General features: G+C 40.6%; 1 protein-coding gene across 2 annotated transcripts in view; it reads right to left on the bottom strand.

Annotated features, from left to right (window-relative positions):
- Positions 1-20,000, bottom strand: part of pard3aa (par-3 family cell polarity regulator alpha, a) — a 403,329-nt gene that overhangs the window by 7,948 nt on the left and 375,381 nt on the right. For both annotated transcript variants that reach the window (XM_060869625.1, XM_060869626.1), the window contains 2 exons: positions 12,638-12,761; positions 1,013-1,140 (listed from right to left, as the gene is read on the bottom strand). In XM_060869625.1, the coding sequence (XP_060725608.1) occupies positions 1,013-1,140; positions 12,638-12,761 (252 nt within the window). The remainder of the gene's footprint in view (positions 1-1,012; positions 1,141-12,637; positions 12,762-20,000) is intronic.

Below are 20,000 nucleotides of genomic sequence, written 5' to 3'. Positions count from 1 at the left end.
TACGTGCAGACGGTCCTTAAACAGGAAGATTTAGATTCCTGGTGGAAGGCATTTGAATATTTTTCTTGAATTATTTGACATTCTGCACCTTTTAGCTCATGGGTGACACTAATAATGACTAAACTGCAATAAAAAAAGAAAAACGTCAGCATATCCTGCAAGGCACCAAGTAAAGGTATGAAAAAAGAGAAGACCACACACAGACATTAGCATGCACACAAGACAGGACTATATCCAGCCTAGTATAGAGACATGCGCACACACACATTCTCCAATAATTCCTGTAGCAATTACCTAAAAAAAGCATAATCCGATACTTGGAAAAACAAATGAAACTGCTCTACGCCTGACGCTCTGTTTCAAGGGCTCTACGTCATACACACTTTCTGCTACAAAACAAAAAATTCAAAGATATGGGTGTAAAATAAAATAAAATAAAATAAATACACAACATTTACATTGGCTCTCAAGTACACATTCACCATTAGCAGTTTCAATACATTGTATATGAAAGCATGATATCAAACTAAGAGAATCATTCACAGTCTTAGTGATATTCATGACAACTATGCAAAAATAGGGAGGAGGAAAAACTAAAGAACTAAAATGGGGAGGAGGAGAAGAAACAGATGGAGGAAGAGGGTGAAACCTCCCTGACAACATAGAAAAGGCCCAGAGGAGTGCAGCTGCCAAGATAAACTTCCCCTGACAGCAGGTTCCCTGAGTCTAGGTGCTTTTTTATCAGGTTTGTAGAGTCCAGAGTGTGCGCACACACACACACACACACACACACACACACACACACAGACTGTTCTGATGAAGAGTGTTAAGTTACAGGACAAGAATGTGGCTGAGGGAGGATGTCTGGATGAAGAGAGGTAATGGGTAGAGGTGTGTGTGTGTGTGTGTGTGTGTGTGTGGCGGGGGGGGCTCTAGGGGAGTGAGACTGTGACATTGTATTAAATAGATCTTGCATTGATGGAGTGTGTGTGTGTTTGTGTGTGTTTCTTACCTTGGTAAGGAGTTGTACTGTCTCTGTGATTGCGTAAAGGCATCTCGGTCATCTTGTTTCTGTTTCTGCATCTGAACATCTACAGAAACCGAATGCCGTCCTGTCTGAGTGTAACCCCCAGCAGTTGCCTGCAGAAAACACACACACATAATTTTTCTCAGATTTAGACTAAAATTGAAGTAGTATCACACAAGCAACATACACCATCATATCACCATGTTAATTTAGACCCATCACTACACACACATGGGCTACACATTGGGTTCCTGCATAGACCAAGTTACTGTCCTCAGGAGCTTCACATGTTCTCCCTGTGTCTGCGTGAATCTCCTTCGGGTTCTTTGTTTTACTCTAACCACTAAAAATAAAAATACCAGTAGGTGGACTGGTTGTACTAAATTGCTAAGGTGTGGACGAGGGTCTACACGAACGTCCTTCTGAAGCTCTGACTGAAAACGAACGGAGGAACTACTGTACACTTTCCTCAGAAAGTGCATGTTAGAACAAAAGCTCCATTAAAGTCTATCATTATAATTTCTTTTTTGAATATTAACTAGTGGAGAAGGCTAACAGACAATCACTACCATCAGCCAGTGTATTAAGCTATTCTACCAAGCCAGATTTTAGAGTTTGATCGTCTCAGTCGATAAAAAGTACTTAGGAATATAATGCTTTCACAAAAAAAAAAAAAAAAAGGCCATCTGAATATCTTTTTAACATCCTGTCAAAAAGTACATTCTTTCTGTCCTGAAATGCTAAAATAAAATTAGCAAAGAATTTCCATGGTAACAGAAACACACTCAGACCATTAAACGTTCCTTAACTACAGTAATCCCCAGTGCACACCCCCCAATCCCCATGTATAATCCTAACCCCATGACCTTAGCCCCATGCGTTTGGCTCTTACTCATGTAAATGCCTGTTTCTGAGTGGTTAGGATTAGCATGTCATGCAAGAAGATTATTTTAATGAGTAACACTGTTATTGCACGCCAGCGTAATTATCTGTTTGTGCCTGGGCTAGTGTCGGCTGGCCCGCAGGTCCGACGCTAATACTGCACTAATGTTTGGAAGATGTCAGACCAAGAAAGAGTCTCTAATGTTCTCAAAAAAAGAAAGTCTTTGTCTTTAATTCTTCTGTTTTTACAGCTGCGTGCTCGGTGGAGTCGGTTCCATTAAAACCCAGGGAAATGAGGCAATTATGTGTGTGTGTAATGAACAGAGGAGTACAGAACCTCCTCTAGAAACAACATGTCTGGAAGATAAAGCAACTGCTATTAGACTAACTCAAGATTCCAGTGAAGAAATAGCCACAAAATAAAAAGAGATTTTTAAATGAGATCTGATGCAGGAAATAACTCCCAATCATACAGCCTGGGGATAGAAACTAGGAGAAAGTGCGAGGGTGTGAGTTATCCTTAATTCCTGAGTATAATAGCGTGTGTGTGTATTCCGTCAGTCACGAGAGACTCTGCCACGCGGATGTTTTCCGATCCATACCTTCAGGGAGTGATCAGTCGAAGTACGTAACTGTATTAGCCAAGACAAAATCTGATTATTTCTTCTCCATGTGAAATACAACGCTTTATAAAAACACAGCTTTTTTCCCCCCCAAGGCACATTAAAAGTGACACATGCCATTCCTTATTTATACCAAAAAAAAGAAAAGAACATTAAGCTTCACTCCACGCATCACTTTGTTTCTCTTTAAATTCTTTTCTATCTTTAAAGATAAAGAAAACATCACAATACAACCCGTCCCCATCTGTTCAAACCTAAGCTCTCGGAGTCAAAGCTATAATTGTGAAAAAATTGTTTGCAGCAAATCAAAACAGGAACGCACAGAAGAGACCGAGTAAAAGAGTTGAGCCGTAGCCAAGCAGAGGATAATAGTTATGATTACCATGTGGCGCGACCCAAAGACTTTTCTATCAAAGCGAGGTCAGCAAGCTGGGTGGATGAGGATCACGACCTGCACACATGCTAACTCCCTTTACACATCATAATACCGTCTTTTCTCTGTTTACACAACGACTTCTAAAGATCTCTTTTGTATACATAAACATGCAGAAAGCATTTGCTTGCTAACATTTCTGTCTGAGGAAAGACAAAATAAAAAATACACAGAGATAAATGTTAAAGAAGAGTATGCATGGCAGATTTCAGCTACTGGTGTAGATTAGCATGGCATCGCTATTATAAGGCTGGATTTATAGCTGAAAGTTTTCTTCTTCCTCCCTCATTTCCCCCAATTTATTCTTGGCCGACTCCCACCCACCTGCCAGTCACATACAGAGGGGAAGGCTAGCTTCTGAGACATGCAACCATCGCTATCCACCCTCTTCCGCAAACATGAGCTCACAGACGTCAACAATTGGTTTGTGTTGCTGCGATTGACAGGAAAGAGTACGTCACCTCCCACTAAATGCTTGGACATCATTGGTCTTGGACACCAGATGAATGGACACCACAGATGGCTGTAAGATCGATTACTGGATGACGGAGCAAACGCTTTCCTGATGCGCAACCTGGGAACCTAATCGTGAATTAATAGCGGAATTACACACCCGTAGTTACACCACAGACATGACTACGTACAGATTCGAGTGCTACTTGGACAGTAGTCTCTCAGACTCAGACGTCACACCCACGAACATTTGTCTGAACAATTCAGAAGTTTGTCTGATCTGATCGGTTGTTTTCTTCAGAACTTCTGGGAGATGTCCGAGTCAGGATTTTAACAGTCTGCCTGGAAACAAAGAAATAATGACGCTCTCCTTCCCTCAATAGAAGAAGAAAGCGGTCATGTTTACAGCTATGTGTAGGAGCGCTAAGCTAAATGCTGGATTTTTCAAATGATGTGAAGGTGATTGGTTGCTTTACATGCCAGTCAGACACCCTCTTGGGTGGTCCTTGTCCAATTAAAGCTGCTATGGAGTCCAGACCCTCTGCCGTCAGTCTGAATGTCTGGCTGCATAAGACTACTTGTAGAGCTGCAAGGGATTTTTGCATGTGGAAACCAGGAGTGTTTTAGTTTCCTGACCTTTTCCTTCTAATATCAGCTTAAGTACGTGGGATGTGGTAGCTCAGTGTTTAAGGTGTTGGGCTACTGATCGGAAGGTCATGGGTTCGAACCCCAGGTCCACCAGGCTGCCACAGCTGGGCCCCTGAGCAAGGCCCTTAACCCTCAGTTGCTCAGTTGTAAGTCAATCTGGATAAGGGTGTCTGCTAAATGCCGTAAATGTAAATGTAAGCACGGAGCAGTGAATTTCCAGCACCGCTTTTGGACAGTTTAGTGGAACCACAATGTCGCACTGAAACTCATTTGTTATGCATAGTAAATACTCCTCAAAACAACAGAACGTCATATAAAGCCAATATTAAGAATTAAATATTAGTTTTCAAAGAGACAGCATCTTAATCTGAGTTACATCTTATCACAATGACAAAATGTGACCTGGGTAATTGAACTGTAAGCAGTGCAGATGAGTGCTAGGTCAGTTTATCCTTCCTACTGTAACTACCTTATGTTTCCCAAAGGAATATTCACAAATATTGTCCAAAACAGTGCTCTAGTGCTCTATAACGGAGATCATTTTATAAAACCTAGTCTAGAAATTTCCCCATTAGACACAAACATACGGAATGGATTTGTCCATTTGTCCACTAATATGACTGGATGTGGAGAAACAGAATAAAAAGAGCAAAGAGAAAAATGTAAAAAAAAAAAAAAATGACAGCGGTTTAGACTGCAGTCTAAAACAGTGCATATGGCAACAGAATCTAGATCTGTCCATAAGATGTTCTGGATTGAGAAACCGTGAAAGACAGAGAATAAAAATGAGTCAGAGAAGGAGTAAGAAAAGGTCCGGGGAAACGAGACCGAAAGGGAATGTGACAGCGAGAGAGAACGAGGGAGAGAAAGGAATGAAGTGTGAAAGAGAAAACCTGACAGAGAAGCGGTGGAAGACCCTGTGTGGTGATAACTCCACCTGTAAGCCTTCCCGCAGGCCCCATTTCACCAATTTATTAAGTGTAGCTTGACTCCATTTGCTGTAATGTCCATGCAGCTCTGTCTGTATGCAGGGCCTCAGCTCGGTATAGGTTTAGGACAGCATTCAGCTGTTAGTCTGCTACACGCAGCACGTTCACACGTCCTCTCTCAGCTGTCGCCGAATAATAAAAGCCCTCACACTTCACACAAGCCCTTGAATGCATGGAAAAACATACAGTATGGCTCTTCTGGAATTAAAAGCATGTTGTCCTTGGAGGCCGAAGCGGCTGCTGAGACGTCATGATTAACGTTCTGTAAGTAGCTAAGTGTTGCAGAGCAGGGGTTAAATATTCTGCTGTTCATTACACAGTGATGGATAAATGGTTCGAGATGCACACAGAACTCACTCTCGGCTTCTGCTTGCGTGTAATGAATGAGCAGAATGGGGTTTAAGCTAATCTGTGGATGCTGCATGGAATGGAGAATGGCTAGCTTGGGTTGGCTTGAAATGGCCAGGCTTTAACGACCAATTCCGGTTTTATTATTCTGTCTATTAGTCTGAGTATCAAGCATAAAGAGCACAGGAGGAAGACATTGTAAAATACAATAAACAAACGATTGCTTTTAAATCAGTGGCCTGCAGGAAACACACCAGGCATAAAAGCAAAACCTTTACTGCTTCATACATATCGGTTGAAGATTTTAAGACTTTTTACCAAAAGCTAGAAAATGTAATGTTCAGTTTTGAATTTCTTTGTCAGCTCACTCTCCAAAGTGGTGCTTAATATCTCAAATAAAAGACGACACTCGCGGTTTTAAAATTGTGTAGTTTTTCATAAGAGTTTCTGTTTTATCTAGCCTACTAGGTGCAATGAACTTATAGAAAAAAAAAAGAAAAATCTCTTCTCTCTGAGATTCCCCAAGTACATAAACATCTAAAATGTGAAAGTCCACTTAAATTCTGTATAAGGTTATCTCACCAGAGGTAAAAAGACTTGACTCACACTGAAATTCAAGTGTCCTGACTCATTTCATGAGATTTTCGGTGTTGAAATTTCATTTCGTAAAATTCACTTGTTTATACCGATTGAAAATTCCGTTGTAATGGATCGCAACATACTGGTAAAAAGAGATGACAACTAAACTATGAATCTTTGTATGTAATGAAAGAAGTCCACCTTTAAAATGTTAATCCATGTTAATCCAATTAAGACAAAAATTAAGACCGTTTCCTCAAAACCGAATCGTGACTTAATAATACGATTAGCTTTTTATTTCATGTATAGAATACAGACACAAACAACGAAACAGTAAAGAAGCTGTACTAAAGATGTATAAAGATAATAATAAGAATTCAAAGGGGAATACGGAAAATAGTGGTTTGTTTTAAAATCAGAAAAGATCCCAAGCAGCTCTAATGAGAAACTTGATACAGATATGAACAAAGGTGGGACGTTCAGACTGTTCAGAGAAGTCTGAGTTTTTACCACCCCAGAACCAGAACCTTTGTATCTTTCCTTAGAACTCTGAACTCTGGGTGATTTTCTGAACTTTAGCATGTGAACACAAGTGAAATACTAATATAAACACAATGAAAGTGTGTGTCCATCCATCTCTAGGTAAAAGACCAATCCCCGCTGGCTAATACAGGAAAGGAGGATGTTAGAAAGAGTCGTGCTTTATGTTAAACATCTGGACGACACACACACACACAAAAAAACCTGGACGTACAGAACGTGAATGTGCGTGGAAGGAAAGAACAAAGCAGATGTAATTGTCTTAGCTCTGGAACAGGTTTGAACTAAGCATCTGGTAGAACGGAGATTATCCTCTCCCTAAGATTCGTGCTTATTGTTTTGTCCAGATAAAGGAGGTGAAAAACAAGCCTGGAGGGTTTGGAGCAAAAGAAATAAAGATCAAACCTACAAAATAACTGCATTCAAGTCTGAGAAGTGAGAGCGAGAGAGAGAGAGAGAGAGAGAGAGAGAGAGAGAGAGAGAGAGAAATCACAACCAAGGAATAAAACCCAGCAGGATGTGTTGTTATAGGAATATAATCAGCATTGAGAGAGCGTGATGTGGCCCGTTGCAAAGATTTATTTTACTGTCGCTGCAGATTCACTGATTGTTATTGGCACAAAAATATCAACACTTGATCCCTTACCAGACTGTCGTTATTTTATTTAAGTTTAGAAAGAAAAAGCAGCTCATCCCATTAGAGAGAAACTAGAAATACAAAGAAATCTGTCCTGAAAAAAACCTAGAACTTTACCTCTAACCGTTACACAGCACTGACATGGAAACTTCTACAACAAATAAAATTTAACGCACAAACCTTCACCGTGTCAACAGTTAGACACACTATAAATTCAGTTTGAATGTTTATGTATTAGAATAAGTGCATCGTTATCCAATCAGAATCAAGCATTCAGCAGCACGCCGCCGTTTCATTACGCCGTCAGAATGGAAATAAACATGTCGGATATTTTCTGTATAAACAAATGAATTATTTTATGCCTGCAAGTCATGACTCTGTTTATACCCAAGTTATTATTTACTGTTTCAAAAAATAAAACATCGTGTGTGTTATTGGGGACATGGTTCATGTGACATAATCATCAGCATGGTACCTGAGGTGAAGACAAAAACTGTCCCCTGATTTCAGATCATAGTATCATCAATGTAATGGTGCTGACATATTTATTTAAAAAAATATATAAATAAAAAAAAAATAAATAAAATAAAATAATAATAATATCAAAACAAATTCTTTTTGAATAATTTTTTTTTTTTTTACTTTTTTTTTTTATTTAATTTGAAAATAAGTTTTGTTCTCTCTAGTCTCGTTAGCTATCTTCATGTATTAAGCTGGGATTGTGAAATATTGTTAAAAAAAAAAAAAACAACCTAAGTACAATCAAACAAACCTTAAACAAAGAAAAAGATTTTAAGGTTGTGGAAATGAGTAATAGTTAATTAAATCCAGGACTGTACATGAATAAATGGGACGTTTGACAGTCTACATGTTTACTGAGTTATTTTCTAGGACGATGCATGTCAGGAGATGTAGAGGTCATACTTTCACCAGAGTGATTAACATTGACTTGGCTCTTAAGTTCTGGAGGCTGCATCACGTCATGGCTGCATTTCAAAGGCAATAAATCATCAGCAGGGAGGATTTTCATATGCCAAGCACATTTACAGAGCATTTTTTAAACGATGTAGATGATTTCACAACCTCCGTTCACATCCCGGGCCTCGCACTGTCCACACGCCAAGTGTTAAGTCCTCAACGGCTAATGCTATGACTTTCACTACTGATTCGCTGAACACTTCGTCAGTGCTGAGAAATGAGTACACTGTAGTGGATCTCAAAGCAGGATCTCAAAAGTTTTTTTTTTTTAATTGTTAGTATTTTGTTTAATCACAGCCAGTATGATTAAGGTACTTATTTTATCTGTTATTTTAGCTGTTAAACTTCAAGAACTCAAAACTAAATAATATCAGTTTGGAATTAAGGCAGTGGATCAATTATAAAAGCTCAGAAATAAAAAGTGCTATGGCCTAGAATATTAAATAACAAGTCAAATCTTTGAATACACAGATTAGGATTACATTAAATTAAAATTAAATCAGTGTGGCAATGTTTTACGGTAATGGATATTTACAGTAATTTACAAACGGAAACATGTTGACTTTGGACTATTATAAAATCTGTACCTTGTTTAGGTTATTTGTGTTCAAATAGTGTTATGAATCGCCCCAAAGCGGCTTGTTACCTTGTTATGACAGTTTTATGACACCACCCTGTCAGGTTTTTGACAGTATGCCTTGACAGTGAAGTGTTAAACTAAGCACATCTCACACACAACCTCTTCTTTCTCTCTGTATTTCAACATTTTTAGTAGACCGTTAATACAGACTGCTGTTTAAAGGCTTTAAATCATTAATACTGTCTGTGTGTGTGTGTGTGTGTGTGTGTGTGTGTAATATTTAGTTTGGACAGAATCTGAATGTGAAGCTCTACAACACTGGGACACCCCCCCCACACACACACACACACACAGATAAACAAACCCCTCAGATATTATTTGACATGACTGTTTAAAGTTGTAATAACTGTTTACAACAGGCATCAATATTTCACACAGCTGTTCACATTTCACTGCCTAGAAACAACCTTTTATTTTTCTATTTTTTTTTTTTTTTCATTTTTAATATAACTGCATACCAGAGCGATGCTCATATCCCAGCACTTTAGTGCTTGTGTAATTCACCAGCCGGTTACATAACTGACGGCGCAGAAGTGGTGTACATTACAATCAGAAAAGTTGCTTTACATCCAAAAGCTGAGTGCCGGAGACCGCTGCGATCACTCCGAGTGACGAAATCAAAAGCCTCGCTTCGCTTCTCATCACCTGAAACCCACGTTGCGCGGAATGAGCCGTCAAAGCCCCAAGCCACTAATAAAGCTGAACTCGGGGAGAACATAGATTTTATTACCTAGATTTTATTACTGCTTCATGGATACCTCCAGACTTACAAGTACTGAAACATGAACAAGCTATTGGATGTCTTCAGGGCCAGATTGTTTAATGTGTGTAAATCTAAGTAGTGCAGACATGCTTTTCATCTACTTCATATTAACACTTGTCCAGTACGACATAAATCCAGGTCTACGTATTTACACATTAATTTGTTATAAGGGATTTTAGGTGAATGGTTCTGCTTGACCAGGTCTCTAAATCTCTCAATGACAGACAAGTTATTTAAAGGTTTTGTGAATAAATTCCAAATAGCATTTTTCTGGGTATTGAAGTTCCCAACATTTGTATTATACCCTACTGTATGTAGTGAACATCTCTACCTCTACCTTGACATTTCATGGTTTATGGGGGAAAAACTATCTGCAGCCACTAAAAATGTTGCTGTAGGTAAACAAAGAAAAAATCTAAAGCAAACTCTATGAAAGAATTGGGATGTTGGCTTAATGTTGACACAAAAAAACCTCAGGCAGACATACATTACATTACTGCAGAAGATTTCTGTGCCATACTGTACTAGCAAGGACAAATGATATATTCATGTGTCGGGTGGCTGGAACCCGAAGGCTAAAAAGTGGGTGCTAAAGTAATTTTAACACCCAGCCTGCACATTAGCCCCAACCGCCAAAGGGCGCAAGCATTTACATTTACATCATTTGGCAGATTCCTTTATCCAGAGCAACTTACATTTTATCTCATTTTTATACAACTGAGCAATCGAGGGTTAAGTGCTTTTGCTCAGTGGTCCAGCAATAGCAGCTTGGTGGACCTGGGATTCGAACTCACAACCTTCTGATTGGAAGTCCAACACATTATACACCAAGCTACCACATCCCATCACCGGGAAGCTACGCATAACTCCGGTCACTTCACCGACTTCCTGTTTGTGTCCCATTCGTGTAAGACTCACTTCTATGAGGACGGTTTCTAGGTAATACGTAGTCCAGCTTGATTCTGCAGTGAAGTTCCTACTACCAGTTAAGTTAACTATCACTTAGTCAAGAATCAAGGAATAAATATGCAGACATATAACCACGATAGAAATGATATTAAAAATGTCAAAGAAATTCCACTCAAACACCGTCACTGCTTTAATTATGTCACTGATATGATGAGGGAAATTCAGCACGATCTGCTCTACACACAGGCTGGATAATTGTGGGTTTTTTTGCAAATGTGAAAAAGAAATGATTAATTCTGTTTTTTTTTTTTTTTTTGCCGTGGTTTATCAGCGGAAGCCTGACTGAGAAATTCTCTGTATGAAGAGACACCTTTGAAATAATCTGTCCCTGTAGGAATTCCTATGAAGGAACACGTGTCCAAGAGAGGAGGGTCAGTGAGGTGACCCCTAATTTAGGAAATAGTTCTATCCCTCAAGGTAATTAGGCTGTCATCTCTTAAGATCCCTGCGCGCCTCGAACAGGAAGCTACAGGACACATTTCCATGTCCGATTCAAGCCATTACAGCGCAAAGATACACAACTATGTGACCTCTGATCCCCGGCTCATGTTCCCAGCCTCCTGAGTAGTGCATATTGTTTTAGCTTGGAGATAACATTAAAATAATGTCTAACCTTTAACCCTTAAATACAAATGAGGCTTGAGAAACTGGGTCTTAGTGTTAAAACATACACCCATGAGTGTGGGACTGATGATGAAGTGAGGTTTCTGGAGATTTGTAAATAAACCGAAACGATTTCTGTAGATAAGGCCGTGGCGCTGCTGCTCCCTGTGTGCGATTCCCTTGAGTCATTGTTATTAAATGACAAATTTGCTATACAGAACAGAAAATAAAATGCGTGAGATCCTCCTGAGGTGCAATGTGATGGGTGCAGTGGGGTGCTTATTAGCTGAATGTGCAATGTCAGCAAGCAATTAACAAGTCATGTCACGTCTGAAATCACAGGTGTACGACCCAGTTATTCCCAAAACACCTAATCAGTCCAAAACTAAATGCAGAAGAGGAGACAATGTGTGTATGTTCTACTAACACCTAGAATGCATAACAATCACAGCAGGGAATGTTCTCACTCACTCATTTTCTACCGCTTATCCGAACTACCTCGGGTCACGGGGAGCCTGTGCCTATCTCAGGCGTCATCGGGCATCAAGGCAGGATACACCCTGGACGGAGTGCCAACCCATCGCAGGGCACACACACACTCTCATTCACTCATGCAATCACACACTATGGACAATTTTTCCAGAGATGCCAATCAACCTACCATGCATGTCTTTGGACCGGGGGAGGAAACCAGAGTACCCGGAGGAAACCCGGAGGAGAACATGCAAACTCCACACACACAAGGCGGAGGCGGGAATCGAACCCCCAACCCTGGAGGTGTGAGGCGAACGTGCTAACCACTAAGCCACCGTACCCCCCGCAGGGAATGTTGTTAGAGGAAAATAATCATGGCAGTCTGGCAGGTTTCTATGACCACCTAAAAGCTATGTGCTTATATTCCTCTTATATTACAGAAGCTTGTTATATAAAGAATTGCATGCTTTTTATCCATTCATAGATACATATAATGGTTCATTCCTATCTAACCTACTCTAGGTTTTATAGGCACTGGTTTCAGTTTTCTCTTTCTTGAAGGTAATGGGATAAACTCAGCTTGTCATGTTACCGAGAGACCTCAATTCTGTCCGTATTGAAGACTTTTCTCATGTCCTCAACTTATCCACACTGAAAACATCATCACAATCAATAATGACACGTTTTGTAATCTATTTATGCGGAGCGTCATCCATACAACACTTTATATGTACAGAAATGATAACGAGTGCATTGCTATAAACCTGTAATTTCCCTTAAAGCCAGCACTATTGTCAGCACTAGTCTTATAGAAAATTAATCAGCATCATCTGACCAATCAGGATTGAGAACTCAACAGAACTGTTTATAGTAGTCAATAATTCTGCGGCTACAATATGACTGATTTGAACCCGAATCATTAAAAAGCCTGTGTCTTGTGTGCCATATGTGTCCTAAGCACTTGAGGTAAGAAAAGTCATGCCAATTATCATCTCTGTCATCTATATGCACCCAAAGGAATGAATCAGTAATCAGATATAGTCTCGCTTACCCATGGCTGCTGCTGCAGGCTGTAAGTACGGCGGCGGTCATCAGGCTCCTCATCCTGCTTGGCCTGCTGAAACTCCTGCCTCAGCCGCTGTATCCGGTCATGGTTGCTAGGCGCCAATCTGTTGCTATAAGAGAAGAGAGGAAGAAAGAATTAAAGACGGTCATACCATCCTCGTTTGTGCAAGTCCCAATGTCATCAGCCGCTCAGATTTTAACCTGAGAGGAGTACGAGACAGGAAGTGCAATCAATTTGTTTATGGGGGATGTGTTAGGCCCCCAGTGTTGGACTACCGTTCAGAAGGTTGTGGGTTCGAATCCCAGGTCTGCCATACTGCCACTGCTGGACCCCTTAACCCTTAATTGGTCAGTTGCATAAAATAAGATAAAAGTGCCTCTGCATTCAGGCATCTTCCAAATGCTATAAGTATAGTATGTAAAGTAGCTTGTAGCTTCTACTGCTTGCTTTGTGTCTTTTACATACTCTGGTGTATTTAAGCAGAACTCAACACACTCACCAACCATCTCACTATTGTAGAATTTTGCTTATACACAATCATGTTACATTAAAAAAAAAAATCTTCTTAGTGGGCCGTACTCTTTTTTTGGTGGATATGGAATGTGAGCATTAGGAAATATGAATGTAAATATCACTAAATTTGTGTACAATTCGTGGTGGTTTATAAATAATGATAAGATATGTTATGTCCAATCTTGTATACCATATATAATAGTGTATATAACAAAGTTGTCCCTTTATCAGAGTTCATAAAATGTTGAAAATGAACATCACCTCAATTCCTGACAGCATTCCCTATATTTCCAGCCATTAAGCTAAGCTGTATGTATAGACAAAATCCATTTCTTGGATGTATGCCCCGAGTTCTTTAGTTCCTCCTTGGGCGGAGAACTGGGCAAAATGTCTCACTGAAGTGAGTCCCCATTGAACCATGACCAGTGATACGTGTTGCCCTTAAGACTGCCTTTAGCAGGCACAAGGCCAGCTCTCGGCCTGGAGTGCTTTAGCGACTCATTTGCATCACTTTCATTCAGGGCTGCGAGAGCGCCTGTCAATAGAAATCAATGCAGTTACTTCTGTTAACAAACAATGTTTTGTTTGTTTTGTGAATCAGCACCCATGCGCACACAGGACATGACGGACAATCCTCTCGTTATGTTCTGACAGTCAGTGAGATAAATACTGATGTATACAGAGTGAAAGAGAAAGAAAGAAAAGGAAATGAAAGGAGGTCGTGTAGAACAAACATGAAGCATTTTGCTGTCGTGGTTTGGCTCAACTTAGCATCTTGGATTGAAGTGTCATTGCAAATCAATACAAAGTTGCTCTGATTGATAACCCGTATCCTACAATGAAACACTTTTACCCTTCTTCAAGGATGCCCGCATTTAATGGGCATGAGGCCTTACTGAATAATTTGATGAGGATAGCAAGGATACAAATCCTATGCCATGGCCTTCACAGGCACCAGATCTCACCTAGGACAGACGATAATGATTCAGAACGTATGCTGATGCTCATTCTTATAAGCTGCTCAAAAACTTCTGGTTTACACAATTGCACATGACTGTATAGTGTACAGTTAAAGTAAGGGAATTATTTCAGTCCGCTGTAACCCTGATGAGGATGGGGTCCCTTTGAGTCTGGTTCCTCTCAAGGTTTCTTCCACATATAGTTTTTCTTCACCACCGTCACGTCCGCTTTGTCATTAAGGATTCATACAACTTAAATTTTTAAACTCTAGCATTGTTTTTTTTTTAAATTTTATACTTTTGTAAAACTGCTTTACAACAATGTCCACTGATGATTTAGGTCCCCAAATGATGGAATGTCATTTCTATGAACAGTGCTTCTTCTCTCCAGAACGGTTCCAGAAACTTACAGAATGTAAGTACCACTAGACTCGTGGTGCTCCAACATTTTACGAAGACATTTTATGTTGTTTAATTTTTTCACCCATTTTAATATAGATATAAAAGTAAAGTACATCGTGAGAGAGCTACACAGAGAGAGAAAAAGCTAAGTTTTGCGACGATACTGTACTTCACTCGAGGAGCGGCGTGACTTTCCGAAGGGCCGACGAGGACGTGGCCTGGTCGCAGAGCTGACATCACTGCTGATGCATTATTTAAACGTCCAAGTCTTTGTGCCTAAATGTACCCATAATTGTAGACTGCAAAAAGAAGCGGCTCACTGATGATAATGGCGTCTCACACATGCTTGCCAATCAGGCTTCATTAAAATGCAACTAAATCACTTCCCATAAAGGACCAATGGACCTGAATGAGAGCGGCTGAGACATCGCGGAAGAACATCCCAGTTCTGTTGTTCTAGGAGACCATTAAAATCAATTCGATTATCCTTAGCACATTTAATTCCCCATTCCTGCACGAATATGTGTTCTTGGAAGGGCTCAAAGGCCGTTATGTTCATTTGTGAGGCAGGAGACATGAAGCTCTATAAATGAAATGGGTCATTAGTTTCAATGGTGTGGGCTTTTGTTTCTAACCTCTGGCCCAGGCCATTTTAGATGAATGAATGTCTGAATGACTTCTTCGTCTTAATAGAGATTTCTTTTAAGCACTGAAGCTTGGCACGGTAACAAAATCACCTTCTTTTTTCCATTCTTTGATTTATTCTTTTCACAAATCCTTAACAAAACAAACCTGTTGTCACTAAACACTCTTCATTCTTCATTTCTGCCATTTGTTTGTAAGACTGCACATTTGAGATTAAATTGATATGAAAAACATTCTCAAGACCTTGCAGAGTCTCACCTTCAGAGCTAACGAGTGCTTCTTTCACATGTATTTTCAGGAGGAAATGAAATTAATTGATACTGATGTGACATCTCAGGATGGTCCCTAGTACATGTTTTTACCGTTAGAGTGAAGTGATGAAACAACAGGAAAGGAAAAGATTTGAATAAAATATAGGAGAAATGTTTGGAAATTAAGGAACTGGGATTGTGTAAAATCTGTTCTGAAGCCGATGTGCGAACGACTCAAAGCCTAAACTGAACCAACAGAGAGCTAAAAAAAAATAAAAAATTCAATAATAAAGAAGCTTTGGTTACTAATCCGAATTTCACAACCACACACACACACACACACACTCACAGGAAATGCTGTGTCTTTTAAATCATGGCATTCACTAAGTTCCAGGGGTTTCGTTACCACGACGTAAAGTGGGCGTGTTTCTGGAGGTCTTGGAAAAACGCCCTCTTTCAAAAAATAAATAAATAAAAGAGCGTACCTACGATGGATAATTAAGGACAAAATAGTTATACAGGTAGATTTTATATTTTATATGTATTATGCTTTATTATCTTACAGTATCTTACTATTTTCGAAAACAAATAAACAACCAAAAACTACGGTTAGGGTTAGATGATCAAATAGGCCACGCCTGCCCGATGATGCAATATCTGTTATGCTGTTCTGAAATCCCTGGAAATAAGTGCATCCCTTTAAATCCTGACATTTAACTACTAATACCAAACAGTCCTTTCCTATAAAGATCAAGCATCTGATTATCTGAAAAAAAAAAAAAAAAAAAACGAAAATGTCAATGTGTGGACCAAGACATCCGACAAAGAGGGGAAAAAATCTCAATTTGCTAATGGACAATTTGACAGATTGGGTTGAGAGCCTTCTTTGCGTCTTGTTGGATCCCCTCATTTGTGCCCATTTGTGCGTCAGCTGCGTCTTTTCTAAAAAGCAAAGAATTCCTGTGGTTAAAAAAAAAAAAAGCAACAAATCACTCGGTCATTACCACGCATCTGTGAGGGGGGAAATTAATTTGGCCATTAGCTCTTGTAAAAACGTGTGATTACACATTTCTGTCGTGGCATCGTGCCTGGTGTCCACGCTCGCGGCGGCAAAAAAAAAACGTTAACAAGGTTTGAGCGGCTGAGAGTAAATGAACAACAAACAAGGCCTGTGAAGAGGAAATGAGGAAGACAGTGGAAGGATTCAGAGACTAACAGGCTCAGCTATTGTTCACTTCATCAGCCTGGTTTTGCAGCAGGAGCCTTGATGGTGTTAGAAGCTTGTGGGATTGATGTGAGACTGGAGCTGGAAACATCAAAGAGTCATTTGACTGGATTAGAGCAGAACGTTCTTCAAGAAAGGGTAGACTCGTATGACACTCTTCAGTCACTCGACTGTCATGTCTGTCCATCCTGTGCTTTATGAATCTGCCTGTCCTTCCATTAGTAGAGAGACATGAAAAAGTCAGAAAGATGCATTATCTTAATCCTACAGACTCGCAAAAGCCGTCCCTTCTCCACCCCCCGCCTCCAAAGCAAACAGCACAGAGGCGGTTGTTTATGCTTCTTTGTGACCCTGGAAAGGTCAAACTGTCCATAAGCCACTGAGAAAGGGAGTGTTCTGACCACCTGAGCTCAGAGACGAGCACAATCATGGGCACTATAAACCAGTCGCAGCTGGTTTAACGTCCACACCGTCTCTCAAAGGACCTTCAGCCACTCGTATCTATTTATTTGAAATTCAGAGCGGATTTCTACAACCGTCAAGTATACAAGAGCTTGCATAAGAAGAATCACATGCAAGGCACTGACAAGATCATCAACTAATTAAAATTGGAAAATGCAGCGGATCAAGGGGCTCATCTTCTCGGCTGGTGTGGGGTGGAGGTCTGAAGAGGAAAAAAAAAAAAAATGCAGTTCAAAGAACTTGCTGCTATCTGATCTGCTGGAGGGAATTCGTTTTTCAACCCCATCCGCACAGTGCGGTTCAAAGACACACGCCTTTTGCTTTAAAAACTTTCTTTTCCAAATTCACACTGTCTTCAAGTTCCCCAAAACAGGATATAGCCTCGATGGAGTGGATAAGCTCATCCTGATGCTGTAGATTTTGCAGAATTATAGAGATGTTCCGAATGAAAATCATCCACACTCGCATAATCCCCGTCTATGGTGTCACCCAGGGGAAGGTAAGTTCCAGAGGCTTCTTTGCCACAGCCACCTCTGGTTTATTCATTAATGATCTACATCTATCTACCTGTTGCATCGATTTTTTCAAAGTGTTATAAAAATAAAACAGAATCAAACTGAAATGAAAGCAGATTCATTATAAAATCCCCCAAGAAATTAGCTCCAGTGATCAGAGAAAGGAGACCGTGCCAAGAGGCAGTAGGAGCACAAGCTGCCCCGGCCTTTCTACATCCACATCCCTTATTCATCCCTCATACACAAACCAGATGGATCCTCCCATCTGGCTGACCGATACTGTGAATACCTCAACATCGGAACACAAGCTCAGTCTCCTTGATCATGAAATATCAGGTGTCTTTAGGATTATAAATACCTCAGGGGCATGCATCAATGTCATCCAGCAGCTCGACTAAACAAGAGCTCACAGAGGCTGGCAGCAATTTGCATCAATAAAGAGCTGGCAATTAGAACAAATGCAGTCATCCGCACCCTTCCTACTGCTCCGGACAGCAGCCCAGGAGGAAGAATACTGTATGAGGGAAGGACTGCAGAACAGACAGCTCTGCCTCGGCTTCTTGTTTATGCATCGGATAAAAGGTCAAATCACATGAAAGCTGAAACCGGTACAGAGGACAAAGAGCTGTGTGGTTTGAGAGCCAGACACACTTTTACATGTAGCACTCCTCCCTGGTTTTTATTCTGGCTTCTGACGTTTAAATGCAGCCTGGATACTACAACGGCTTGACAGTAAAGCAATTAAAGGCGGAGGGTGATAAAACATCCATATGCCACAGCATTTAACGAGCCAACAGGTTCATTCGCCCGGCACAATGAGAATCACTCAATATCTGTCTTGTGCTCACTGACTGAAAGGTCAGTTTACAATTGCTTGTACCCCTCCCCTTTTCCATTCATTCTCTCTTTATTTCTGTCTCCCACTATCCTTTTCCTTCTCCCTCTACCACCCATTCTTTCTCCGTCTTGTCTTCCCGAATAACACCTCTTGTCTGTTTACTTCCCAGTCCTCCGAAAGCAATTTCTCCAGCGACGGAATGTTATTGTGGCAGATTAAATGCTGCGAAATCTTGTGTGACACTCGCTTGCTCTCGCACGTACTGTAGGAAAGCAGATGTGGCAGCACACTGATAATGTTGTATCGAGAAGGCCCTCATCATCAGAGGAAACAATAGAAGCATGAACTCGCTATACACCAGCGATGGAAATAGACCGTGATTATAGCACACGTGAGGGTGCAGATGGAAGATTTTCTGAGAAGTGAGGTTCGTAAATTGAACATTCTAAAGAGAGATAGATACAGAGATAGATACGCTGTTACTCTTAGTATTTCTGCTTGGGTTTGGTGTTCAGTGTGCTGGGTGTAGTTGGAGCATGATTAGCGCTCTGATGTAGACTTGATTAGACAGGTGTTGTGCTTTTTTTTCCGCAGAAGGACAATTTCACGGTAAGCGAATAGAGCCGTGATCCGTCCCGGCCTTGCAGAGCGTTAAACAGATGAAATCCCAGAATGCCCATCAATACGGCATCATCAGGTAGAAAATGCTTTGTACCCCTTCCTGCACAGGGCAGTGGACATGTGAGCAAAATATACTACACATGGGATGGTGGTAGTGACTGAGCAGGGTTCTCACTCACTTACTCATTTTCTACCGCTTATCCGAACTACCTCGGGTCACGGGGAGCCTGTGCCTATCTCAGGCGTCATCGGGCATCAAGGCAGGATACACCCTGGACGGAGTGCCAACCCATCGCAGGGCACACACACTCTCTCATTCACTCACGCACTCACACACTACGGACAATTCCAGAGATGCCAATCAACCTACCATGTACCCGGTGTAAACCGGAGTACCCGGAGGAAACCCCCGAGGCACGGGGGAGAACATGCAAACTCCACACACACAAGGCGGAGGCGGGAATCGAACCCCCAACCCTGGAGGTGTGAGGCGAACGTGCTAACCACTAAGCCACCGTGCCCCCCTGAGCAGGGTTTAAAGAGGAAAAAATTAACATATTAAAAAATGTTATAGTGACAAAAAGAATAATAGTTAGGTTTTACTGTTAGCTTTTTAAAAACAGTGCTAAAAGATATCGTTTCTCAGCTCGGCTAACTAGCGAGCACCAAAGTACGAGCGTGATGGTGTTGACGATGGCATTAGAATAAACGTCCAGGTTTTGAAAGTTGGTCAGTTTAAGCAGAGTGCGCAAGTGAGGAATTCGAGACAGCCAAACTGACTAAAGGACTAAAGTGCCGCTGCATCATCCTTTACTCAGACATGAAGTCAACTTGAAGATAACATGATTATATAAATACCTGACTCGTTCGGGGTGTTTTTTTTTCTTTTAAATAAACACAAACAGGTTTCTTTTAAT

The sequence above is a fragment of the Tachysurus vachellii genome, chromosome 5 (assembly GCF_030014155.1).
Source record: "Tachysurus vachellii isolate PV-2020 chromosome 5, HZAU_Pvac_v1, whole genome shotgun sequence".
In the NCBI taxonomy this organism is placed as follows: Eukaryota; Metazoa; Chordata; class Actinopteri; order Siluriformes; family Bagridae; genus Tachysurus; species Tachysurus vachellii.
The sequence above is the reverse complement of the archived record's forward strand: the minus strand, read 5'-3'. Positions and strand labels throughout refer to the sequence as shown.